This window comes from Myotis daubentonii, chromosome 3 (genome assembly GCF_963259705.1).
Source record: "Myotis daubentonii chromosome 3, mMyoDau2.1, whole genome shotgun sequence".
In the NCBI taxonomy this organism is placed as follows: domain Eukaryota; kingdom Metazoa; phylum Chordata; class Mammalia; order Chiroptera; family Vespertilionidae; genus Myotis; species Myotis daubentonii.
In genome coordinates this window covers 133,916,007-133,943,938 of record NC_081842.1, presented here as the reverse complement: position 1 = coordinate 133,943,938, position 27,932 = coordinate 133,916,007, and the positions used below count along the sequence as shown (strand labels likewise).

The following is a 27,932-nucleotide window of genomic DNA, read 5'->3' as shown; positions in this document are numbered from 1 at the left end:
ATGCACAGGTAGGGTCCCTAGCGGCTGCCTGCTGCTGCCGCCGGCCCCACCCCCTGGTCAAACTCCTGGTCGAATTCCCCGTGGAGGGAACAATTTGCATATTAGGCTTTTATTATATAGGCTAGCACCTGGCTCAATATTTGGGGAGTTAGCACTGTTCTACAGAATTCTAACTGTCTGTGCCTCTGTTTTCTTTTCATTCTATCCATCTTGTAGTCATTTCTCATTCCAGCCCCTACTTAACCCTTCTCCTTAGGTCTGCCAATGATGCCCAGTGACTCTCATGGATGTTCTGAAATCCCACTGGCAACTCTTGGGGCTGAGGACTATGTTGAATGGTATGAGCATCATGTTCCTATGACACTTTTTATTTGCATATCTTATATAATAAAAAAGAAACATGCAAATTAACCATCCCTCTGCTATGCTCAAGCCACGCCCACCAGCCAATCAGGAGCGAGAATGAAAATTAACCCAACTAGGATGGTGGTGGCCAGGCCAAGGAGCTGGAGTGAGCAGAAGGCTTGGGTTGCCCCCCATGATGGAGGAAGACAAGCTTCCCGCCTGCCCTGGCCGGCCCTCAGCTCTGCTCAAGGCTACAAAGGTTCAATTATAGAAGATAAATAAATCCCAGATACCTGTTTCCAGCCCAAAAGGAGAGGCTGGGAGCTTGGGTCGCTGGGGGGCGTGGCCAGCCTGCAAACAGCCCTCAGCCCCTCACTCAGGCTGGCCAGGCACCCCAGCGGGGACCTCCACCCTGAAGGGGGTGTGGCCAGTCTGAAAATGGCCCTCAGCCCCTCACCCAGGCTGGCCAGGCACCCCAGTGGGACCCCCACCCTGATCTGGGACACCTTTCAGGGCAAACCAGCTAGCCCCCACCCATGCACCAGGCCTCTATCCTATATAATAAAAGGGTAATATGCAAATTGGCCCTAACAGCAGAACAACTGGGAATGACTGGTCACTATGACACACACTGACCACAAGGGGGAAGACGCTCAATGCTGCCCCCTGGAGGTCAGTGCACTCTCACAGGGGGAGCTCTGCTCAGCCACAGGCCAGGCTGATGGCTGCCAGCACAGTGGTATTGGCGGGAACCTCTCCCGCCTCCTCAGCAGCGCTAAGGATGTCCGACTGCAGCTTAGGCCTGCTCCCGCTGGCATGTGGACATCCCCCGAGGGCTCCCAGGCTGCCAGAGGGATGTCTGACTGCCAGCTTAGGCCCGATCCCCCCGGGGAGCAGGTGGACATCCTCCGAGGGGTCCCAGACTGCTAGAGGGCACAGGCTGGGCTGAGGGACCGCCCCCTCCCGAGTGCACAAATTTTTGTGCACCGGGCCTCTAGTTTATTAATAATAGTGCCAAGCACCATGCTAAATGCTTTGCAGATGCTGTCATACTTAATTCTAACGACTCCAAGAAGTGGGTACTATTATCCCCATTACACAGATGAGGCATGAAAGAAGTCCTCACTTAGCTAAGGTTCCACTGCTCATACGTGAAGCTGGGATGCAAACTTTCAGTGACTCCAGGACCAAACTTTGATCTCATAGAATCACCCAGATGCAGATTTATTAACACACTCAATGCTACCACCAATATAGTCATAAACTTTGACTTCTATAAATCTTTCTCTTCCAAGTCACAAGTAATAGCAATGAACCTTGAGACAAAATGGATAACAAGGGAAAAAGAATGAAAAAAACTATAAATGAGGAAGTACCAAATAAAGGGAAATTAAGTTTCTTTTAGGTTTTTTAAAAATATGTTTTTTAAATTGATTTTAGAGGGAGAGAAACATTGACCATCTGCCTCCTGCATACCCCCTACTGGGGATTGAGACTGCAACCCAGGTATGTGCACTGACAGGGAATGGAACCAGCAACCTTTGGGTGCATGGGACAACTCTCAACCAACTGAGCCCCTCCAGCCAGTGCTAAACGGAAGTATCATTTTTGAATGCTGGACCACTTTCAGGGTCTCACAAAGGTGAGATCAATCTCCTTTATAATCTTAATAACCTGCCCAGTTTTTAAAATTTTTTCTAGATTACTCACACTGGGACAAACCACATTGGGCTCATTTTTTCCTCTTTCATGAAAACTAATATCCTTGGAAAAGAGATTTCAGGGCCAGAATGATGGGTCACAGGGGGCAGAGCCCATCATCCTGCACTGTAACTGATGGTGAGGGCCTTAGGCACCTCACCCCCTTGATGACTCCTGCATAGTCCAGTCTGAGAGAAACAAGGGCAACAGGGCACAATGGCACTTCCCTTAATCCTGGGGTGTAGGCTCCCCTAGGGAGATACACAGCACCATTGTGTGCCTGGCTGGGCTTCAGTGAAGCAGGAAAAGCTCTCCACTTCCACCTCCCTTCCCTCTCCCTCTTCCTCTCTTTTGCTTCGGTGTGGTCATTTGGAAGGGGACTCCCAGGGCTGGCTGTATAGAAGTACAAATCAAACACTGGAATAGATTTGGGGATCCTGCCAGTGGATATCAGGCAAGTGGTACTGGCTCAAATGCACCTCAGGCTAGGGTTTGGATTGCCCTTGTTTTATCCAGCAGTTAAGACTAATTTAGAAACATATACTTTAGGTAATTTGGAAACAAGTATGGTAGCTAATATCATGTTCCTATGACACTTTATTTGCATATCCTATATAATAAAAGCCTAATATGCTAAGTGTCCGGTCATCCATTCAACCAATCAAAGCATAATATGCTAATGATATGCTAAGGCTGCTCTACCACTCACTATGACATGCACTGACCACCAGAGGCAGATAGTCAACCAGTCGACCAGTTGCTATGATGTGCACTGACCACCAGAGGGCAGACGCTTCGACTGGTAGGTTACCTTGCTGCTGGGGTCTGGCCATTCAAGACTGAGCAAGACTGTCCAGACATGCCCTGAAGCCCTCCCGCAGTCCCTCCCTGGCTGGCCAACCTCCCGCGTCCCTCCCCAGCCCAATCATGCACCGGTGGGGTCCTTCAGCCTGGCCTGTGCCCTCTCACAATCCAGGACCCCTCGGGGTATGTTGGAGAGCTGGTTTCAACCCAATCCCGCTCAATGCAGAAGCCTTCCCTGGTGGTCAGTGCGCTCAGTGAGAAGCCGGGCTCATGGCTGGCAAACACAGCAGCAGTGGCAGGAGCCTCTCTTTGCTTCCATGGCAGCGCTAAGGATGTCCAACTGCCATCAGTTGGAGATCCCCCAAGAGCTCCAGGACTGTGAGAGGATGCAGGCCAGGCTGAGGCACCACCTCCCTAAGTGCACAAATTTCATGCACTGGGCCTCTATTTTATTGATAATAGTGCCAGGCTCCATGCTAAATGCTTTGCAGATGTTATCACACTTAATCCTAATAAGTGCAAGAAGTGGGTACTATTATTCCCATTATACACCCTGAGAATGGTCTTTGGAGCCTTAACTTGTGGCCTGCATTGCTTCATCCCCTTTCCATGAGGGCAGGTTTACTAATAATTTTGACTGACTGGTAGGGCCTTGGAAGACCTTATTATTTCTGGTAATCAATTAAAGTGAGTCATAGTTAATACATCAGTATTACTACCTGCTATACATTTAATACTGGAAGGTAAGCCAGCAATCTATTTACCAAAATCAAATCTTTCTGCTGGTTGATTACATGGTTCTGAAAAAAAAAATGTATGGAACAATTCCTACTGCTGTTCTTGCATAAGGATCAAGCTGTCTTTTAAAATCTTTACAGAAGTGTCTGTCAACTTGGAGTGATTTTGCTCCCAAAGGATATTTGGCAATGTCTAGAGCAGCCGTGGGCAAACTACGGCCCACAGGCCGTATCCGGCCCGTTTGAAATGAATAAAACTAAAAAAAAAAAAAAAAAGACCGTACCCTTTTATGTAATGATGTTTACTTTGAATTTATATTAGTTCACACAAACACTCCATCCATGCTTTTGTTCCGGCCCTCCGGTCCAGTTTAAGAACGCATTGTGGCCCTCGAGTCAAAAAGTTTGCCCACCCCTGGTCTAGAGACATTGTCATGACTGGGGGATGCTCCTGGCATCTAGTGGGTAGAGGCCAGGGATTCTGCTAACCATCCTATGTGCACAGACAGCCACACAATTTGCCCACTCAAAGTATCAATAGTGCCGAGACTGAGAAACCAGACTTAAAGAATCCTCAAGTTGGGATTTGTGGGTAGCTTGTTTTTTTCCAAAACTACACAAGCCTCACCTTATGATCAATAATCACGCTTCTAATATGAAAAATTCTGAAAAGTTAGTATTAACCCCATGCGTTTCTTAATTACTCTTGCACAGTGATTAATAGCAGTTTTAGAGACCTTGACTTGAGTACTTTGAGGCCAGGGGCTAGTGAGACTGGAGGGGATAAAGATTGATAAAAGATTGATAAAGTAACTCCTGTATCGAATAGAGCCTTAGTCACCTCATTCCCTCTAGTTAAGTCAATTTTTCCCAAGGTATTAGTTTGGAGAAAAGGAAAGATCTCGGTCCCCTTAAGTTCTCTCAGCTGCTCCACTGTTAGGTTTGGCCAAGGGGAGCCTTTGGGGTTGAAACTGATTATTGCTGGTTTGGAGTGACTTTTGTAATTTTAGACATTCCTTTTTGAAATGCTCCAGTTTCTCACAATAGTAGCAGGCCTTTCTATGGGAGATGAAGTTTCATTATTTGGGTGGCTGGATGGGGTGCGGGGCTCCTGCTGGCTCAGAGCTGCTGCTCTGAGCCTAGCTCGCTGGCTTCTAGCCCCATAGCTTAGACATCCTGGGAGTAGGCAACGGGGAACTAGATTCTCATCCCTAGGCTAGGGTGATCATGCCTCTCTCACTGGCTGCTCTTCTTTAGGAAAATTTATCATCCATTCATTGTTTCCTTTGCTCAAAATACATTTATTGTAAACAGTGTCCCAGTCAATAGGCGCTGGGGATACAGTGAGGGTCTGACACTGCTCTTGGTCTCATAAAGAATAGATGCACTTTGTCTGGATGCATCAAGTTAATGAGAATGCCCTCACCCTTGTCCTAGTGGCGAATCAGATACCTTTTGGCCTAATTCAGGCAAGTGCTAGCCCTCCCTCCATTCTTTCACACAAAGCCATATTTCTCCATTTCAGATTCCAGTGGTCTGTGTGGGATATCAGTCAAAGCCACTGGCCTAAAGGAGATTCAGTCTTCACCAAGTGGGCCTGGGCTCTGGACCAGACAAGCAGTTTGGGGAGCATCGCAAGATATGGACCTTTTTTTTATTAGTATTACAATATGGCTTTCATATGTTTAAAAGAACAATGGCTCTAGAATTGTTTTCTGTAATGTTTACTGCAATTTACAAATATTTCAGTTGTATCATAGAGGTCATTGACTCGTAGGGGCTGTTCTGAGAACAAAACCATTATTTGTACCACTATATCTAAGACCAATTTCTGAGAGTTCCAGATATCTAGCTCACTGTTACATATATATATCAGGCAGTGTTTGAAGGGTATAGTACTTTGAGGAGCCATGAAGGTATGATTGGCTGCTTGAACAGTAAATTGTCGTAGACTGTTCTGCCTTTTGAGTTCTTGTGCCAATGTTTTAAAGCAGTTTTATGTAGTTCTTCACTTTCAGCTGCCTCCTTTTTACCCCTAAATTCAGAGTTTCCATCTCTGGCAGCATTCTTTTTCTTTTAAATATCCATTCACCCAGGCAGTCTGCTTTCTGGTTGGGATACAGATGTGGTCCAGCCTCTATTCTCATGTAGTGAATCTTACATTCAGGTGGATAAATTGAACCAGAGAATATAACATACTCAATAGATAAAGTGATGCCTGAAGACCTCACAGAGGAGTAAAACTGATCTGACTCAACCCCAGAAGCCCATGACTATAAGAGGCTGAATATATCTTAGTGTCCCCTGCCCTTGGGTCAGAGCACTCCCTACCCCAGAGGAAAGTCATAAGACCATTTCCTATAATGATTTCACCAGTACCAATCAACCTGAACAGCACTAAAGTTATTCTTTAAACAAACAGTAGAACTCCTCTGTGCTGCAATCTGGACCATACATGTTTGTAGGGTAGTTCTTTATCAACTTTATTTCTTCTATGAATATTTGCCTATTATTCCATGTATTCAGGAGTCTCTTTCGTTAAATTATATTTTCCTGGAAAGTTGTCCATTATTCCAGGTTCTCATCAAAACTTGGATTGCATAGACATCTGAAAGTTAAAATGTTAACAAATTAACTCTAGTTTCTGCTCCACCCACTCATTCCTCCCACCCCAAATCTTCCCTATCAGTCTAACTGGCACCACCACCCATCCAACTGCTAAAAGGCAAAAATCTAGGAGTCATCCTTATTTCTGCTTCCTTTGCCTATTCCTTCCATCTATCAGTAATTTATTAATTCTAGCTCCAAAATGGATCTGGAATCTCCATTTTTGTCCACCTCCAACGCCTTCTTCTTCTATTCTTCCCCTCACCTTCTATTCTTTACTTCCCCAATCAATTCTCAACACAGTAGCTAGAATGTTTTTCTTAAAATATAAATCAGATTATATTACCCTCACCCTCAATGCCTTTACTCAAAACCCATCCAAATTTTCCTTCACCCTTAGTGAAGGAAAAAAATTCAAACTCCTCAACAAGGGCAATGAGGCCTTACCTCAGTGAGAGTCGACCATGTTCCCAACTTCATTTCAAATAACTGTCCCTATACCACTGTGAGCCAAGAACTTGAGTTCCTCAAAGATGTCAGGTTCTTCCCCACCCAATTTGGTTGCTGTAAACTGTTCCCAAGTCTATTCACCTTAAATGTCACTTCCTTAGAGAAACCTTTGATGAGCATCCTATCTGAAATTGATACTTTACACCAGTGGTCGGCAAACTCATTAGTCAACAGAGCCAAATATCAACAGTACAACGATTGAAATTTCTTTTGAGAGCCAAATTTTTTAAACTTAAACTATATAGGTAGGTACATTGTTATTAACTTAATTAGGGTACTCCTAAGGCTTAGGAAGAGCCACACTCAAGGGGCCAAAGAGCCGCATGTGGCTCGTGAGCCGCAGTTTGCCGACCATGGCTTTACACTATTACTCTCTGCCAAAACACCTTAATATCCTCAAAGCATTTAGTAAACTTGCAATTATTTTTGTTTATTTGTCTTTTTTTTCCTGTTTTCCTTCAGGGAATTTATTTTTAATAGGGGTGGGAGAATGTCTGTGTGATAACCATTGTATTTCCACATTTTGCATAGTGCTTGGCAGCAGAGCAAGCACTCAATTGTAAATGTTTAGTGAATGAATGACCCAGATCCAAGAGGATAATAGCTAAATGGGAGATACTGTGAAAGAGGAGAACGCTCAGTGAAGAGCTGTAATATGGACAACATATCTGTTAGTGCTTGCTTCTCCCACTCCAGTACACATCATCTGAACAAAGCTAGTCTTGTACCTACCCCAGGAATGCGATAATAAAACTGGACTTTGGCTTTCTTCAGGAAGGCTGAATTGCATTAAGCCTGGAAGAAATTAGTCCATCTCATTATATTCACATTGGGCAATTAAAAATAGGAATATGCATATTATGTATATACATAAACAGAGTTATTTCATAGATGGTTATCTATGTGAGCTGAGAGAGTCAATGGCCAATCTAGGATACTGACATAAGAAATTAATATTTTACTTGATTCTATTTTATGCGTCGTCTGCCAATACCACTAGCTCACACATATGCAGAGGTATTTCATGACCACAACTCAAATCACTGAATCCCAATCTCTTTGTAGCCCTGTGCTAGGGGCTGAAATAATCTAGTCTGAGAAATGTCCTCATCTCCCTAGAAAGTTACATAAGGCCAACACTAATGTGGCAACATGACAAAGGGATGACACTGGATACTGACCAGATCCAGATACTGGATATCCACCCAGCTAATTAACTTCTCCAAAGCTCGCGGCACTTCAAGCGCTTCGCCTGGAGCCTGGGCCCAGTCAGCATTCAGCATGAGCTAAGAGCAGCACCATCCTCTCTCATATGTAAGCCACAGGGTGGTTTCCTTGGGTGTTTGGAAGAAAGGAGAGCGAGTGCAAAACCCAGGGGGATGTATATTGAAGCAGTCTGTTCTTTGAGGTATTCTAAATCCACACAGGGGCCTATTAACAAGGAAGATGAATGTAAATAGTAATTAGTATCCTACAATGTGATCTGTGTGAACTAGAGAGACAGGGATCTAAAATCTGGGCTTCAGTCAAAATAAGTGACTTCTCCAGGTTTCAGAAGACTAGGGGGCATAGTCTTCTCTAATGCTTATTACAGTGTTGCTTTATAACAGCATTTCTCAAAGTGTGAATCTTTGGAACTCTAAAGGGACCCACCTCCTTTCCTTGGGGACCTCTAAGGAAACTAAGCGTCCAAAGGTTCTGTGAGGTCAAAATGTATTTTGGCAAATGGTAATGATAATAAGACATTACTTGCTTTTTGTATTCTTACTCGCTCATGAGTATACAGTTGAATTTTATAGAGGCTGCAGGATCTGATATCACAACAGATTGAATTCAGAAGCAGACATGAGAATGCATCTGCCTTCTATCAGGCCAGACATTAAAGAAATTTGCAAAAACATAAAAAAGCGCTACTCTTCTCACATTTCCTGCTTTCAAAAATCTGCTTATTTTTCATAAAAATCTGTTACTTACATAAATATGTACAGATTTATTTGTTATTTTTAATATATGTTTTTTAAATCCAAGTGTCAATGTTTTAAAAATATATTTACTTGATTGATTTCAGAGAGAAAGGGAGAGGGAGAGAGAGATAGAAACGTCAATGATGAGGGAGAAGCATTGATTGGCTGCCTCCTGAAGCTGGGAAGGACTGAACACCCCCACCCTAATTTAGACCTTTGGGTGCTGCCCCATGACCTCCACCAAAGCCCATGTAAGGAGCTAAGTCCTTAAGGACTAAAGTAACGTTCTCTGAAAAAAAAAAAAAAATACAATGGAAATTATCTTTAAAAAAATTTTTAAGTTTAAGAGGTCCTAATTCCAAGAAGTTTGAGAACCATTCGAAACTTGGGGCACTCGGTAAAGAGGTTCTAAAAGCATATCCCCTTTGAGAACACATGGAGGGCGATGTGCGTGTGAAAGAATTTTGAAAATCCATGGTCTGTACTGTCATTATTATTGTGCTAAATGGAATAACAGAGGAGGAATAACTCAGATTTCTAAAGTGTTGTTTGGAATATATGGTGCAAGCAGAATACTGTCCATCCTAAAACCACCTGACTTAGATTTCTGTGACAGAGCTGGTTCTCAACTGGCAGATACAGCTTTAGCCACTGCAAGTTTACACAGGGATCCCTCCGAGTATTCAAGCGGAAGAAAACACTAGGCTTCCTCCCAGGCAGAAGCCTGCCCCTCCCTCCACGCAGCGGGAGGGGACTCCAGAGGGACTGAAGCAGCAGCCGCAGAATGTGAGGAGGAAAGCCGCTTGTTGTCTTATACGTGTGTGCTCTTGATCGAGTCGATTGTACCAGGAACACAATTCCGTATACAACTGAAAACGAACTGTTTACTCACAAATCTAAATATTTTGCTCAAAGTCTACTCACTTTCATTTTTTTAAAATAAATCAACTTGGATCAAAAACACTGCAATTTGGATGACCCTGTTCCGGCTTTTCAAAATTTACACTTCTAGGTGGATGTCCGAAGCCACACTCTGCTCAGAGCGCCACAGAAGTGGCCGGTTTTACAAGCAGCAGCTACGGGGCTCCTGTGTGGAGTTTTACCAACATCAGCCCCCTCTACCTCACACTTCAAGAAAGATACTTCTAGAAAGAATTTTTTTTAAAAAAAAAAAATACCTCAGCATTTGCAGATCGCAGAAGGTTTTCAGATCAGCAGCCTGTTTCCCCCAAAACTCCTACAATTGAACAAAAGTTGCCTTTATGCAGTAAGCTGTTATTCCACCCTGGAACAGATTCTCGGAAGTCACAGAGAACGTGGTAAACACAAAGAACTTACCAGAACGTCCTTCTCAAGGTGTTTCAGAGCCTGCATATCCTTCTCAAGGCTGGTCAGCTCTCGAAGAACAATATTGTTAAACTGCTCTAGTTTATTCAGCCTGATAAAGGTAAAAGGAACAGATCTCACGGAACTGCTTGGCTGTGGCAAAGACCCTCTTAATCCTCTTCCTGCAGGGATATGTCACATTCGTTTTAAGAATACATGTCTCTCTTCCCTCCCCTCACTGCCTGCCCATCCTCACCCCGAAACGTACTATGCAAACTTTGATTTAGCCTTTCAACAGGAGCCGGAGGACGCTGGTATTTCAAATCATACTTTGCAGAGCAAAGGAGAGAGGACTCAGGGAATGGGGGCGGACGCCAGGCCTGGGCCAGCAGCAGCCGCGGTCCCACTAACCACGGCCCCCGAGCTTCCTACCTCCCTTTGCTCCCCGTTTTCTTGCGTAAGCGGGCTCTGAAAACTGATATTGGCTCACTTTTTTTTCCATTTCTACGTTTTCATTTTGAAATTTCTAACAGTCACTATTCTGTGTCCAACCACCATATAAACTGCTTATTTGTTCGCTTGCTTCTGGTTTGTCTTCTCCGTTGGGCGGGAGGCTCTGCGAAGGCAAGCCGCCCTAAAGTTTGCTTCCCTGCACTTGTGCATGGAGCGCAGAACCGGCACCCAGCGAGCGCCGCTGTGTTCATTTGCTGAACAAAACGATGAGTAAAGCCCTGACTGGGTGGCTCAGTTGGTTGGGCATCATCCTATGCACCAAAAAGGTCCCGATTCTATTCCCCCTCAGGGCACGTTACCAGCTTGCGGGGCTCCATCCCCAGCAGGGGGCGTGTAGGAGGCAGCTGACCCATGTTCTGCTCTCACTTGGTTGTTTGTCTTTCTCCCTCTCTTTCCTTTCTCTCTAAAAATCAATAAAACTATTTTTTTTAATGAATTCATGCACGCCCCTTAAAAGATGATGGAAGTTCCACGAGTCCGAAGTCCCTCACGGGCTTGTTTTGAGACTCAAATGACAGTACATGCATGTATAAATGTTTGAAAAAAAATTGTAAATTTCTATTCACGTTATATATTCTGCCCTAAGAAGCTTTCTACTTCGGTTAAGCAAATCGGCCTGCCATCACCTTCTTCCCCACCTTCCCTTACAGGCCATTCTCTCCAACAGGCACCATCTCTATACTCACCTTCCCTATTCCATTCAAATCTGTTTCCAAAACCTCACTCCAGAAGCACTTCCACTGTAATCACTCTGGATCAACTCCAGTCACTACAGAAACCCATCTCCCCGTTCGCACTTCTTGTCCTTCACATCTGTCTGAAATCTCAGCTCCTTTTTACTTCTTGCTACATGGTGACAAGGGTCTGTGTGTGCATGAGTGTGTAGTATTATTTTTTATTGTTGCAAAATATACATAACATAAAACTGACCCTTTTGATCATTTTAAGTGTACAATTCGGTAGCGGTAGGACATTCACAATGTTGTGTGACCACCACCACTCTCCATTTCCAGAATTTTTCCATCATCCCAGATAGAAACTCTTTATTGACTAAACAATAACTACCCATTTCCCACTCCCCCAGCTGCTGGTAACCTCTATTTCACTTTATGTCTCTATGAATTTGCCTATTCTAGGTACTTCATATAAGTGGAGTCACATAATAATTATCCTTTTATATATTTCACTTAAAATAATGTCCTCAAGATTTATCTATGTTGTAGCTTATATTAGAATTCCATTCCTTTTTTAAGTTGAATATCCCACTGTATGTCTATACCACATATCACTTATCCAGCATTTTTACATGCTTGCCCTGTCTTCACAGTTGGATTATGAACTTTTTAAGAATACAGGCAGTCCTCGGGTTACGTCAGACTCGATGTACGTCGTTTCGTGATTATGTCGCCATCTCCCATTTATTTATAAAAAAAAGTTCCATCATTTCAACGTATGTACATATGTGCTTTATGTTTTTTATTATTTGTTTACCACAAGTAAAGGTCAGGAATTGTTATCTTCCTTTTACATTTTTTTTTTTACTGTTTCACTTCATTATTGCTATGTATGTGCTCCATGTGAGTGACGTAGGTGCTTATGTAGGTGGGTTCCAACTTAACGGCGAAAATCACATTATGTCGCACCGTAGTAGGAACGGATCTCCGACGTAACCCAAGGACCTACTGTAGTCCTTTAGAACCATATAATGGTATGCCATAAAGAGGCTTAAGAAGGGCCTTCAGTTCAGTCCCTCATCTTATGAAGAATCAGACACCTGGAAGGGTTAAGCAATGTATCAAACCTCACATCTTCCCCAGCTCCAACTCCTCACGACCCAGCACAGTGGTCATGAGACAAACATTTGTGAGCAATCACACTTTTATAAACTTGTTTTGAAAGCCAATACTTACCTACAGTGATGTACCTGGTTTAAAAGTTTTATTAGGCAGCTCGGTGCTTGCTTTGCATATTCTGAATACAGTGCACTCCTTCTGTACCTAAGCTAAACCATAATAACAATACAAGATCACATCTGGGTCAACCATAACCACACAAAATGAGTGCAGGCTTTGTATTAAAAAGATTTTGACAGCACACAACATTCTTAGCAAACATTACTGCTAACGAACAGTGAAAAGGTGCAATGCTACACACCTCCCGTGTAGTATCTCAGGGCCAGTACCAATACAGAATAAGCTAAAATAGGAAAACTTACATTCATACTATTGCAACACATATTGAATATCATGTACAACTTTCCATTGTAAATTAGCTTACGGAGTATTGTAGAAAATAAGACTTTGGAGATCTTCCAACTTAGTTAAATGAATGTGTATTAGTGTAAGATAGTTCTCTCAAATGTGCTATTAAATAACTCTAGGGATATACAAAAATAGGACAAAAAAGAGGAGACTGAAACGGTTCCAAAGTTCATCTGGCAGGTACAGTTTTGGGACAGCCTACAGGTGCAGTGTCAGGTAAGCCACCACTCTGCTGGGCACCCTCCCACAGCCTAACCCCATCTTTGTCCCAGACACCTCTCTTAGCCACATGCCTTCTTCTCCCGAATCCTCCTTGTCCATCGCTGTGACAAAATCATTGCTTCCTGCTAGTTTAGTTGTCTGAGAATGCCATCAGTGACACCTAACCATGAGTCCAATTCGCACATAGTCCTTCTGGTCCCATGGCAGCAAATGAACATGAAGTAGCTCTCTTATAAATACACACCACAATTCACCAAGACGCTGAAGTCAGGGGCCACAGCTAAGACAGACTCAGGAATACTTGCACACATGAAAGATAACGGTACTAATAAATAATATGAACCTGTTACTTTAAACTCATAACAAGCTAGCTTTTCATTGTCAGTGGACCATTACCTCACATTTTCTTTCCAGTTCTCTAGTGAAGTTCTCAAAGGTTGTGATAACAGCAGAGCTATTCAAGTTCTCCGGCACAACGGCCAGGGGTGGAGTAGAAATATTTTCTGAACAATAAAAACAGAACATTAAGTAAAATTAACAAAGTGTGAAGTAGATGTGCTCAGTCCATCAGCTGCCGGGAGGATGGAGTGAGGCAGAAGCACACATCCGATCCACAAAGCCCTTGGCTGCCTGGCTTGACTGCAGAGGGCTGACTCTGGCTGATGCCGACAAGGCCAACTCAGGCCAAGAGTCCCCACGGCAGGCGCTTCATGCTGCTTCTTACCAAACCTCCTTCTCCAGCAAGTGCCCGCTTCATCCAAACTTTCCCAGCACTTTACATCAGTGCGACCGATATGATGTCTAAGAAGCAGGCTGAGGTGCAGTAGGTTTTAAGGAGGATGTGATGGGTAGGGCATTTCTATGAGGGAAACACTGGCATAACAACTCCGGATGCCAGACGTTTCCTGAGAACACATGAGGGGTCTGGCATCATTCACAGTGGTCGGCAAACTGCGGCTGGCAAACTGCGGCTCGCGAGCCACATGTGGCTCTTTGGCCCCTTAAGTGTGGCTCTTCCACAAAATACCACGTGCGGGCGCGCACGTACAGTGTGATTGAAACTTTGTGGCCCATGCGTAGAAGTCGGTATTTTGTGGAAGAGCCACACTCAAGGGGCCAAAGAGCCACATGTGGCTCGCGAGCCGCAGTTTGCCGAGCCGCAGTTTGCCGACCACTGTTCTAAGAGATTTGCGTGTGTCAACTCCTTTAATCCTCATAAAAACAGAGAGAGCAGATAACTTGTGCAAGCTCACACCAACTGCTTCAGGACTGGAAGCCAGGCTGCCTGGCTCTTCACCACCCTCCAGTACCTCTGGGCTTCCAAATCTGCCTTCTTGGAGACTTGTGTTTCAAAATATAGTGGCGCCACTCATCCAGAAGGCCATCCCCCAAAATGCAGACATTTCAGATCCTCCTCCTTCACTGGTATAGAGTGAATGTATCCACCACAGAAATTTAGTTAATAACTATCAACTAAAGCAGAGACCTATACGTTCAGGAATGCCCAGGCCCTGAAAACTGCCATAAAGACGAGTTAAGAGGCAAAAATCTAAAGGCTAGGGAGGAGATGTGCTGGCTTTTATCTGTAATTTGTGCAGCAATTTATGTGTCTCTGAAAGGACAGAACGCTTAGTTTTTAGGGCTCTGCAGCTGCTATGATCTTCAAACTGTAACCCCCTGGTAATTCGTGTTGGTACATTCAGTGCTCACACTTTCTCACAGTCTTGCTTGACTGGCTGGCTAGATGCATAACGTTACCTGCCAAGTCTGCCTCTTCTGTCACGGAGGAAAGTGATCCTGGAGCATCATCCTCTTCCACTTTTGACTGTTTCCACTTAGCAAAACTACCATCCGATGTGTCTAAAGGCAAGCACAGCACATTCATAACCACATACATTATTTTTATCCCAAGTTTAGTTAGTCCTCTTTTCGACAGTTCATATCTAACCTTGACGAGCAGTAAGTGAAAGTTCTTCCCTGTTACTAATTACTCGCCATTTGGCACATTCAACAAGTATCAAAGCACTAAGTCTACTGGTGCCTAAAAAGGACACATGGGAACAGGCCTCCCTTTGAGGAGCTCTGAACCATTAGGCAAGCACAGACTGGCTCAGACAAAAAGCAGTAATCATTGGCATCGAAAATACCGCTCCCCTCCATGTCCTGCAGAACAAACAAACAAAACAAAAGAACAACTACCACAACAAACATTTCGCAGGCTCAAGGCTGAACGGCCAGGTAGCAAGGTTTCCAGGCAAATGGGCTTTGGAAGCCCTTCTGTCACCCTGCGGAATGCGCCACCTGCTGGTAACACTGGAGCTTTAGGGTTGTACTGAGGGCTACCTTATAAAAGAGGTCATTTTGGCTCCTCACCAGCTTGAGACTTTGAGAGCCTCAGCTTATGAGACTTAAATGCAGATTCTCTTTTTAGGCATTTAGTAAATATTTTTTATTCTAATATTCATTTGCGCCCCATCCATGCCTTCCTGATCTTATCAGAGGCACCACCATTGTCAAGAGTACACTAGCATTCAGCCTGACTCCTGCTTCTCTTTACTGTCTGCTTCTCTTCCATCATCAGGGTCTGAGGTCCTGCCTGTAGAATGAATCCATATCTCTTTCTACATTCCCACACCGTGACCCTGGAGGATCTCATCAATCCCATAATGTCGTCATCTCCCAAATACCTTTCTTGTCTGAGCTCTCTTAAGCAGCAAACTTGTGTTTCCAATTGCCTACTCAACAGCTCCACCTTGAACCCACTCCTTCCTACCCCTCCTCACCCTAACCACTTTCTTCTCCACCATATACTTAGCCCCTACACACACACTTACCTGCAAAGTCATCTGCTTTCCCCCTTGTCCTCACATATCCAGCTTAATCACTATTGGTTTTCCCTTTGAAAGCTCTAGAATCTAATTTAATTAATTTGCTTAATAAATAATTGAATGTTACTGTGTGCAAAGAGTTGTACAGTGTGGTAGGAAGACAGTAGAGAAGCATAGAGGCAAGTTTCTCTTTCTCCACTCTGCTCCTCTACCCTGGTTTCCTTGCGGTTCCTCAGACACCCCAGACACATTCTCACCTAAAGACCTTGGCACTTATTCCTCTAACTTGAGTCCTGCCCCCCACATATCTGCACTGAGGTTTCCTCTGGCCATTCAACCTAAAATTTCAATACCACCCCCAACTTCTAAACCTCTTTCCCAATTAATTTTTTCTTAGCCTTTATCACAATATAATATACTACATGTTTTGCTTTTCTTGTGTATTATGTCTCCCCCACTAGAAGGTAAGCTCCAATGAGGTCAGGCATTATTTCTGTTTTATTCTGTAGAATATCTAACATGTAGAAAAATGTCTCACACATAGCAGACATTCAGTAGACATTCAGAGAGTAAAGGAATGATTGACTGCTGCAGAATATCCAAGCCACTATGAAATAAGATCTTGAATAAGAAATGACATCTTGACTTCTGGTCAAGATGGTGATATAGGTTAACATGGTACTCACATCCTCCCACACCGCATCAAAATTACAGCTAAACTACAAAATCATCATTCAAAACACGCTGAAAACAGACTGAATGAAAGTCCTACAACTAGGGAATTAAACAAAAAGCCACATAGAGCTTGGTAGGAGGGGCGAAGACGCAGAATGGGCTGGTCCTAAACCCACTTGTGTTGGATAAAAATCGGGAGGGATATCTTGGCTGTGGATGACCACCCTGAGGAGCAAGGGCCCCAACCCCACACAAGGCCTCCCAGGTCAGGGTTCCAGTACCAGAAAGAGTTCTCATAACTTCTGGCTGTGAAAAACAGCAGGGATTAAGGCTGAGTGAGATGGAGGCTGCTGGAGTCCCAGGCAGTACCTCTTACAGGGCCCACCCATGGACTTACTCAGACTTACGCCCTCTGAGCTCCAATGCTGGGGTGGCAGCTTTCTCCCAGACAGACATGCTGGCAGAGGCCATTGTTCCTTTGGTGAGCCCTCCTCCCACAGAGCCACCAGGTGGGTGCTATAGCTGAGACTCCATCAAACTGGCTACACTGTCTGTCCCACCCTAGTGATTCTCTGAGGTCACACACCGCCCAACTTTCAGGCCCACCCAAGCTGTTTCCAGTGGCTTTTCCAACCTTGGTTCAAAGGCTGGCCTTGCCTGGGCATCTCCAAGCCCAGCACAAGTCGCAGCCATCTACAGATTGCTTTCTAGCTCATGCCAGGTGGCCCCAGGCAGAACAGAGGCAGTCACTGAGCTTGGCTTACACCTCCTGAAAAACCCCTGAGCCAGTACACCTAGTGGACAGCCTCAGACCATGTTGAAGCATCACCACCCAATCACCCCCATAAGTGATTCAGTCAAGGGGTACACTCAGTGGAACCAGAGCCCCACTAAAGTAATGGTTCTACTATGTTGGGTGGGGCCCTGCACAGCTTTTCCTCCATGGTAATCTATGATCACAGCCAGTCCTTGTAGCTGATTGGCCTGGGGGTAAGTACCTCCCATTGATGTGCCAACAGCACTCAAGGCTCAATTACAAGAGAAGGGTGTACACAGCCTACACAGGGGGCACACCTCAGCTTGGTAACCAAAGAGACTGTGCTACTGGACCCTACAGAACACCTACTACATTGGGCCACTTTAACAAGCCTGGGAGACATAGCAGCTCTACCTAGTACATGGAAACAAACACAGGGAGGCTGAAAAAGTGAGAATACAAAGAAACATATCCCAAATGAAAGAACAGAATAAAACTCCAGAAAAAGAACTAAACAAAATGGAGACAGGCAATCTACTACATGCAGAGTTTAAAACACTGGTTATGAGAATGCTCAATAAGCTTTAAGAGCATATGCCCTAACTGGTTTGGCTCAGTGGATAGAGCATCGGCCTACAGACTCAAGGGTCCCAGGTTCGATTCCAGTCAAAGGCATGTACCTTGGTTGCGGGCACGTACCCAGTGGGGAGTGCAGGAGGCAGCTGATCAATGTTTCATTCTCATCGATGTTTCTAACTCTCTATCCCTATCCCTTCCTCTCTGTAAAAAATCAATAAAGTATATTTTTAAAAAAAGAGCATAAAGAAGAACCAGTCAGAAATGAAAAACACACTAATTGAAATAAAAGTAATTTACAAGGAATCAATAGTAGAGTAGATGAAGCCAAGAATCAAATCAGCAATTTGGAATATAAGGAAGCAAAGAATACCCAAAGAAGAAGAAAAAATGAGGATAGTGTAAGGAACCTCCGAGACAACCTCAAGCATACCAATACTCACATCATGGGGGTGCCAGAAGGAAAAGAGAGGGAGCAAGAAATTGAAAACCTATTTGAAAAAGTGATAGGAACCTTCCCTAACCTGGTAAAGGGAAGAGACATTAAAGTTCAGGAAGCACAGAGAGTTCCAAACAAGATGAACTCAAACAGGCCCACACCAAGACACATCATAATTAAAATACAAAAGGTCAAAGACAAAGAGAATTTTAAAAGCAACAAGAGAAAAGCAGATAAAACTATTGGGAGAACCAAGATGGCGGCATAGGTTAATGCCGGAGTTTGCTGCTTTGAACAACTACTTCAAAAGTGAAACCAAAAAACGGAAGGGACATCACCCAGAACCACAGGAACGCTGGCTGAGTGGAAGTCCTACAACTAGGAGGAAAGAGAAACGCACACAGACACTCAGAGGAGGCGCAGTGGTGAAGTCAAATTCTGAGGTGCGGAGTGCACGCGCGCGGAGCGGGCTGGCGGCGGAGGGCGCGGTTGTTGTTTTCAATCGGGAGGGAGTCGCAGACTCTGAGCACCAGATCCGGGCGAGTCTTTAGGGACCCAGACTCAAACGGGAGAAGCGGGACTGTCTGGCTTCAGTCAGAGCGAGTGCAGCTTTCTCTCTGAGTTTTGCAGCGGGTGCTGGGACTCAGAGAGGCAGAGCCCCTGGGGACAGGACTGAGAGCCGCCATAACTGCTCTCTCTGGCCCACCCTGTTGATCCTGTGCGACCCGCCCCGCCCAAGCCCTGCACAGAGGCATTTGCCGGATAGCCTCAGGCAAAGGCTAGATTAGCACCTCGCTAGAGGACAGAAGTTCTCTCACTGCTGACACAGCTGATTCTCATAGCCACTTGGCCTGGAGGTCAAACCCTCCCTGCTATTAGCTACAACAATCAAGGTTTAACTATAAGACTGCGAACAAAGACCACTAGGGGGTGCACCAAGGAAGCATAACAAAATGCGGAGACAAAGAAACAGGACAAAATTGTCAATGGAAGATATAGAGTTCAGAACCACACTTTTAAGGTCTCTCAAGAACTGTTTAGAAGCTGCCGATAAACTTAATGAGATCTACACGAAAACTAATAAGACCCTCGATCTTATATTGGGGAACCAACTAGAAATTAAGCATACACGGACTGAAATAACGAATATTATACAGACGCCTGACAGCAGACCAGAGGAGCGCAAGAATCAAGTCAATGATTTGAAATGCGAGGAAGCAAAAAACATCCAACCCGAAAAGCAAAATGAAAAAAGAATCCAAAAATGCGAGGATAGTGTAAGGAGCCTCTGGGACAGCTTCAAGCGTACCAACATCAGAATTATAGGGGTGCCAGAAGATGAGAGAGAGCAAGATATTGAAAACCTATTTGAAGAAATAATGACAGAAAACTTCCCCCACCTGGTGAAAGAAATGGACTTACAGGTCCAAGAAGCGCGGAGAACCCCAAACAAAAGGAATCCAAAGAGGACCACACCAAGACACATCATAATTAAAATGCCAAGAGCAAAAGATAAAGAGAGAATCTTAAAAACAGCAAGAGAAAGAAACTCAGTTACCTACAAGGGAATACCCATACGACTGTCAGCTGATTTCTCAACAGAAACTTTGCAGGCCAGAAGGGAGTGGCAAGAAATATTCAAAGTGATGAATACCAAGAACCTACAACCAAGATTACTTTATCCAGCAAAGCTATCATTCAGAATTGAAGGTCAGATAAAGAGCTTCACAGATAAGGAAAAGCTAAAGGAGTTCATCACCACCAAACCAGGATTATATGAAATGCTGAAAGGTATCCTTTAAGAAGAGGAAGAGGAAGAAAAAGGTAAAGATACAAATTATGAACAACAAATATGCATCTATCAACAAGTGAATCTAAGAATCAAGTGAATAAATAATCTGATGAACAGAATGAACTGTTGATTATAATAGAATCAGGGACATAGAAAGGGAATGGACTGACTATTCTTGGGGGGGAAAGGGGTGTGGGAGATGTGGGAAGAGACTGGACAAAAATCGTGCACCTATGGATGAGGACAGTGGGTGGGGAGTGAGGGCGGAGGGTGGGGCGGGAACTGGGAGGAGGGGAGTTATGGGGGGGAAAAAAAGAGGAACAAATGTAATAATCTGAACAATAAAGATTTAATTAAAAAAATATATTATAAAAAAAAAAGAGAAAAGCAGTTAGTTTCTTATAAGGGAGCTCCCATAAAACTGTCAGCTGACTAACCAGTTTGGCTCAGTGGATAGAGCATCAGCATGTGGACTGAAGGGTCCCGGGTTTGATTCCAATCAAGGGCACATGCCCAGGTTGTGGGCTTGATCCCCACTGGGTGGCATGCAGGAGGCAACTGATTGATAATTTTCTCTTCATTGATGTTTCTATCTCTCCCACCCTTCCTTTCTGAAATAAAAATACATATTTAAAAAAGAATAATTGTAATATAGAATATTCTAGATATTTGACTTTAAAAAAAAAGAAAAAAAGACTGTGAGCTGATTTCTCAATGGAAACTTTATAGGCCAGAAAGGAGTGGCATGAAATATTCAAAGTGTTGAAAAGCACTACACCTACAACCAAGATTATTCTACCTAACAAAGTTATCATTTAGAATTGAAGGACTGATGAAGGGCTTCCCATATAAAAGAAGCTAAAAGAGTTCATGACCACCAAACCAGTATTACAAGAAAGGTTTAAAGGGTCTTACAGTGGTTCTCAACCTTCCTAATGCTGCGACCCTTTAATACAGTTCCTGATGTTGTGGTGACCCCAACCATAAAATTATTTTCATTGCTACTTTATAACTGTAATTTTGCTACTGTTATGAATCATAATGTAAATATCTGATATGCAGAATGTATTTTCAGGGGTTGCGGCCCACAAGTTGAGAACTAGGAGAAGGAGAAAAATTTTGAACAATAAAATGGAAATAAATGCATATCTATCACTGATTGCATGTAAAAATAAATAAAAAAAATGAACAAGCAGAACAGAAACCGACTCATAAAAACAGAGAACATTATGACGGTTGCCAGGGGTGGGGGATAGGGAGGTGGTTAAAAAAGGTGAAGGGATTAAGAAGTGCAAATTGGTAGTTCCAGAATAGTCACAGGAGGTAAAGTACAGCATAGGGAATCCTATCTAATAAAAGAAAAACATGGTAATTAGCTGTACATCCGCTACCCTTCCCATTGGCTAATCAGGGCGATATGCAAATTAACTGCCATCCAAGATGGCGGTCGACAGCCAGGCAGCTTGAAGCTAACATGAGGCTTGCTTGCTTCAGTGACGGAGGAAACCAACATTCCCCGACTGCCTTGCCGGCCTCTGAGCTTGCAGTTTGAAACATTGTTACAAATATAGAAGCTAAACAAAACCCCAGAAACCTGCTTTCAGCCAGCAGGGATCTTAGAGCTGGAGTTGATACAGTGTTTCGGTTATAGAACCCAAACAAACCAGATACCTGCTTTCAACAGCAGAGGCCTCAGAGCTGGAGCCAGAGCTAAAGCTGGCCCAGAATAAAAAAAGAAAAGAAAAAAAGGAGCAGTTGGGAGCTTCAGTCACCTGCCAGCCTGAAAACAGCCATCATCCCCTCATCCAGGCTGGCCAGGCACCCCAGTGGGGACCCCCACCCTGATCCAGGACACCCTTCAGGGCAAACCAGCCGGCCCCCACCCGTGGACCAGGCCTCTATCCTATATAGTAAAAGAGTAATATGCCTCCCAGCACCGGGATCAGAGGAGCCGCGAGGCCTCCCAGCACCGGGATCAGCGGAGCTGAAAGGCCTCCCGGCACCGGGATCAGTGTGACAGGGGGCAGCGCCCAAACCCCCTGATCGCCCTGCAGCTGTGTGTGTGACAGGGGGCAGGGCCACAACCTCCCTATCTGCCCTGCTCTGTTCATGACAGGGGAAGGCGCCCCAACCCCCTGATCAGCCCTGCTCTGTGCCTGATAGGGGGGAGCTCCCCAACCCCCTGATCACCCTGCGTCTCTGTGTGTGACAAGGTGCTGCGCCCCAACCCCCTGATCGGCCCTGCTCTGTGTGTGACAGGGTGTGGCGCCCCAACCCCCCACCCCCACGGGCCCTGCTCTGTGTGTGATGGGGTAGAGCCATAACCTCCCCATAGGCCCTGCCCTGAGTGTGACAGTGGCGGTGCCCCAACCCCCTGATCCGCCCTGCTCTGTGTGTGACAGGGGGCGGTGCCCCAACTCCCCTATCGGCCCTGCTCTGTGAGTGACAGGGGGCAGCGCCCCAACCCCCTGATTGGGCCTGTTCTGTGCATGACAGTGGGTGGCGCCGCAACCTCCCCATCGACCCTGCCTTGAGTGTGACAGGGGACGGTGCCCCAACCCCCAATCGGCCCTACCCTGAGCATGACTGAGGGTGGCATCGCAACCTCCTGATCCACCCTGCTCTGTGCATGACAGGGGGTGGTGCCCCAACTCCCCAATTGGCCCTGCTCTGAGCCCGACCAGGGGCTGCACCTAGGGATTGGACCTGCCCTCTGCCACCCGGGAGCAGGCCTAAGCCAGCAGGTCGTTATCTCCCGAGGGGTCCCAGACTGCGAGAGGGCACAGGCCGGGCTGAGGGACCCCCCCTCCTCCCCCGAGTGCACAAATTTTTGTGCACCAGGCCTCTAGTCTATATATATAAAAGCCTAAGTGACTGTTACAACTGGTCAACCAAACGACTGGTTGACCAGTCATTCTGACGCACATGCTCAATGCAGGAGCTGCCCTCTGGTGGTCAGTGTGCTCCCACAGGCAACCTCCCCCCATGGTCCCTCCCCCTGGCCAACTGGCCCCAATGGGCCCCGATCGCCAGCCAGGCCAAGGGACCCCACCCATGCACAAATTCGTGCACCAGGCCTCTAGTATTGTCAATAATATTCTAATAACTTTTCATGGTGTCAGATTAGTGTGAGATCTATCAGGATGATCACTTAGTAAGTTATGTAATATCTAATCACTGAAGGTGTACACCTGAAACATACATAATATAATAATGTATATAAAATGTAATTAAAAAATAAAAATGACTTAATAAAAGGACATCTTATATCCTAGAACAGAATCTTGATAAAAGAGATAATTTATTCTAGTTACCTTATATTACTAATAAAGAAATAGAGGAATATCAAAAACTTCAGAGACCCAAATACCTGCTACATAAGTTATAAATAGAAATTAATAAAGTTTAGCATTTTAAGATCTGCTAAAACTACTTTTTGGGAGGAACTGTAAATACACAAATTTTTAGAAATAGCACCACAGTAGGAAATACCAGTCATAGACTTCAAGATGACAAAAGGAAAATAATTTTGCTGTTATAATTATGCTAGAGAATAGTCAATGTTAAAATAATTATATACCAGGTATATAAATAAAATGATTAATGAATGATGAAGTTCATGGCTTGCTATAATAAAATCTTCATAAACTGAAAACTTCATTAAAGGTCACATTCCCGCTCTGCAGAACTTGGAAAAGAAAGAGCCCATATCCAGCTTCTCTGTAATAAAAAATTAAATTAAAGCATAACAAATACTCTCAATTTTCAACTCTCAAATGCTCTCAACTCCCATAGGAGCCACTATCTCTTCTCTTTGTGCTTAGATTTACAAGACATGTTCCCATAAAAAAATAAAAAATAAAAACAAAGCTAAAAGAGTTCATCACCAAGCTGAGAGGTCGTCAGTCGCATGCTTACTTGGTTCCATTATGTGCCTGACAATGCGGCAAGCTGCAGAATGATAGAGCTGAGAGAAACAAAACCCCTGGGGTAAATATTCATTTGTCTGAAAAGTACGGATGGATATTTTCTAGAGGGTTGCATTGTTTCAAGGGTAAATGATGTTTGAAAGAAAATAATTCAGCCCTAGCCAGGTGGCTCAGTTGGTTGGAGTATCTTTCCGGACACCAAAAGGTTCAATTCCCTCTCAGGGCACATACCTAGGTTGTGGGTTCAATCCCCAGTCAGGAGGCAATCGATCAATGTTTCTCTCTCACAACAATGTTTATCTGATGCAATTTTAATAATAGCACAGCCCCCCGCCCCAATCTGATTAATTTTTCTTTGTCTAACTCTGCAAAAAGAGTTTAGTATTCTCTCACCTCTGTCTTCCAGGTTTTCCAGTTTATGTTTGAGGTTAGCACTTTTCATCAATGAGTCTTCGTTTACAGTCTTGAAAGAAAGGCAAACAGACCACAAATACATGTACATACTTGTTTCCAAATAAAACACAAATGATGTTATGTTATCCTTTAAGAAGGAATAAGCCAGTACATTATGCAAATATAACATTAATTCTGGAAAACCCAACAATTAAATAGTACCTTAGATACATTCTGTTCTTCTGAGTGCTCCAGTGAAGAGACACTGCTCGGTGGGTGGGGGCTCTCAAGTTCTGAGTATTAGAGAGAACAGTTTCCAGGGAATGAACACACTACGAAGCAACTTCAGGCGCTAACACTTCACTGTCCCTCTACATAGTAAATCTCACCGTCAAAAACAATGGGACACAGTACTAACTGAAAGAAAGGAAACCCCAAACTTCGTATCTTTCATGGCAAGTATGGTTACTGGGTGAGCAGTTCACCTGAGAGGCCCTAAGATGCACTGTAGATAAAATGAATAGCCACTACCTTCAATTAGATCAGCACTTTTAATAGATGTGATCTGGCCCCAAATTCATGGGCCAGGATTCTACTGCCTCAACACTGTGGTCCCTCTCCTTCTCTCTCTTAGTTGCACTCCCCTATTTCCTCTTAGTCTCTACTGCTAATTTTCCTCTCTCCTTGTTTCTTTTCTGTCCTTCTTTTCTGCCAGTGGCAGCCAAGCTGAAAGGTTGTCAGTTGCCTTTCTTGGTGGCATTATGTGCCTGGCAGGATGGTAAGTAAGCTGCAGAATGACAAAGGTGAGAGAAACAAAACCCCTACTCTTACAAGTTTAAAAGATGCAAATAGTTTCAATAAAATACAGTGGTGGTTAAGATAAACTCTATAGGTCAAGGGGTGGCAAACTCTGGCCCCTTATGCCACTTCTGCTGCCTGGTTTTATAAATAAAGTTTTATAAAATCACAGCTAATGCCCATTGACTTACATCTTATCTGTGGCTGATTTTGTGCTGCAACTGCAGAATTAAACAGTTGCAGCAGAAACTATAGGGGCCAAAAAGCAAAAAAATATTTACCATACAGTTCTTTACCAAAAAAAGTTTACCACTCCCTGCTAGCAAGTCATCATTTGAGTTTCTTATTTCTTTAAAAGAGAACAAAGCATTCATTTATACACAAGCTGATCTCAGCTGTTAAAGTAAAATTACAACTTAATCATCCTCTATTTTTTGCGAATGAGAATATTAAAAGGAGAACAGCATATTTTCACACTTTCTTTAACAGACAGTAAAAGGAAAACATTTTATTTATTTCAAACTACCTTTCCCAAAATACAACTGTTTTCTATGTAAATCAACAGAAATCAGATACCTGTTTTCTGGGCAGAGGTTTCAGGAATTAAATGGGCAGAACTACCCTGAAATTTTGTTTCAGAAATTTTTGGATGTGTGGCGTCGTTTTGCCTGGAGGCACCTTTCCATAATGGTGTTAAAAGTTTAGCCTAAAATATAGTACATTTTAGAAGGGTTAACATTCATAACCACTCAAGACAAGTCATCAAAAAGTTCTAAGGCATTTCCAATATCCTTTTTAAAAGTTTAAGTGTTGGATTTGCTCCATTTGAAATGCCAAGACTATAAGATCCCAGAGTTGGAGCACATTAGGTCATATATCAATTGATAATTCTAAATAAAAAATAACTCAAAGTCAAAATGTGGTCCCAGCCCACGGCATCAGCAACACCTGGGAACCTGATGGAAATGCGAATTCTCAAGCCTCATCTACTCAACCAGAAACTCTGGGAACGAAACCCAGCAACCTGCATGTTAACAAACCCTCCTGGCCATTCTGATGACCGCTAGAGTTAACCACTGCTCTAAATCAGGTTTTGGTAAATAACATTTTATTTGAACACAACACACACATTTGTTTCGGTTTTGTCCAGGGCAGCCTTCGAGTTACAATGGCAGAGTTGAATAGTTGCCACAGAAACCATATGGCCCACAGAGTTGAAAATATTTACTCTCTGGCTGTTTGCAGAAAAAGTTTGCTGGCCTCTGCTCTAAATTATTCTCTTATACTCCAACACAGAGAAGTGGATTTTGAATACCACTATTTGTACAAAGTCAGCAATGCCCTCCATAGACTTCTCATCACTTGCACAGCTTAAATTTATGAGTTCTTGGAGCTTTGACGTTTCTTTGGTGCTTATTTAAAACATAAGGTGTATTTACTAAACACTGTTCTCTTGGTCTATTTCTAACTGATAACTCATTGTTTCAGGTTGAATAAATATGCGGGTACTTACTCTGGCTCACAGGTTTAACCTGCAAACGTTCTCTGCCACAGAGGACCGGAGAGGCCCTGAGATGCACTGTGGGCAGTACTGCCCTGGCTGAAGGAGGCAGGTGGGTGGGGGCAGACCTCTAGCTATGACTGGAGCACTAACCACATTGCTGTGGATGCCCTCAGAATCCCAGCAGCCAGACCGGATGGTTCTCATTTAACAAGAAACAAAAGCCAACTGCTGAGAGAGGTAATTCAGCTAAAATTAGGCTTTGAATTGGTCTGGAGGACACTGGTGTTCCTACTCTTAACTACTTTTCTATAAAACAAGGATAATTGAAGGAAATTAAGAAAGTTTGAGGGTTTATTCAATATTTACGTAACCCTGAAGGCATTTCAACCACTTGCAAAATAAAGGTTTAAATGTCTAAATCATTAAAAGCTTTGGAAGTAACATATCAACAAACTGAACACTAAGGGAAAATTAAACCAAGAAGTCTATTTTTAAAAGTAAACTCAAAAGAGCACACATTGTAGTAAATCAGAACAGCCCAGATTTTACGCACTATTATAATCTTGCAGCAACATCTGGGAACAATGAAGAAAGATCCTAAGTCTTTACCCAAGGTCATACTAAATGTTTAGAAGTCCTTGCAGTTTCTACTGACAGTGGATTACAACCACTGCTTTTTCTTTTTAAGAAATAAATACAGTTTAACCCTAAGCAGATCTGCCTGTGCCATGCTGATGCCACAGGGCACAAGGCAGCCCAGGTAAAATTGACTTACTTGGTCTTTTTTTTTTTTTTTTTTTTTAGTTAAGGTATTACAAATGTGTCCTCATCCCCCCCATTGACTTACTTGGTCTTTATAACGGTCACTGGCAGGACTGGGAGGGAAAAGTGGCAAGACTGAAAGGAAAGGAAAAGGTGTTCAATGGATAACTTTGCTTATGACAAATATAAAAACTCATGTATCCCTCTCCTAATTATCCACATCCAGGCGAGAAGCAACTCCTATTTCCTACAACTGGTTCTAGTGTCTGTCTCTTAAGATCCCTTTCTAGTGATTCAACATTGTTCCTCACCAGCCGGCACGAAGTCTCAGTTCCCGATCATGTCCCTGAATGTGGTCCTGGGTCCTCCGTCTGTCCTTGGAGATTTACCTAACTTAGAATGCTCCCCCTTCTGCACAGCTATTCTTTTTCCAAGGATGAGCTCAGGCCCCACCCACCTCTTCCCTGAAGCTTTTCCTGAAGATTCCAG

General features: G+C 43.9%; 1 protein-coding gene across 1 annotated transcript in view; it reads right to left on the bottom strand.

Annotated features, from left to right (window-relative positions):
- Positions 1 to 2,143: 2,143 nt before the first annotated feature.
- SYCP2L (synaptonemal complex protein 2 like) overlaps positions 2,144 to 27,932 on the bottom strand; it is a 70,881-nt gene continuing 45,092 nt past the window's right edge. The window contains exons 22-31 of the mRNA XM_059686213.1: positions 27,529 to 27,578; positions 25,754 to 25,883; positions 24,602 to 24,672; positions 24,380 to 24,449; positions 14,749 to 14,850; positions 13,387 to 13,493; positions 12,418 to 12,509; positions 10,007 to 10,106; positions 9,847 to 9,905; positions 2,144 to 2,234 (exon numbers count right to left, since the gene is read on the bottom strand). Coding sequence (XP_059542196.1) covers positions 2,144 to 2,234; positions 9,847 to 9,905; positions 10,007 to 10,106; positions 12,418 to 12,509; positions 13,387 to 13,493; positions 14,749 to 14,850; positions 24,380 to 24,449; positions 24,602 to 24,672; positions 25,754 to 25,883; positions 27,529 to 27,578 — 872 coding nt within the window. The remainder of the gene's footprint in view (positions 2,235 to 9,846; positions 9,906 to 10,006; positions 10,107 to 12,417; positions 12,510 to 13,386; positions 13,494 to 14,748; positions 14,851 to 24,379; positions 24,450 to 24,601; positions 24,673 to 25,753; positions 25,884 to 27,528; positions 27,579 to 27,932) is intronic.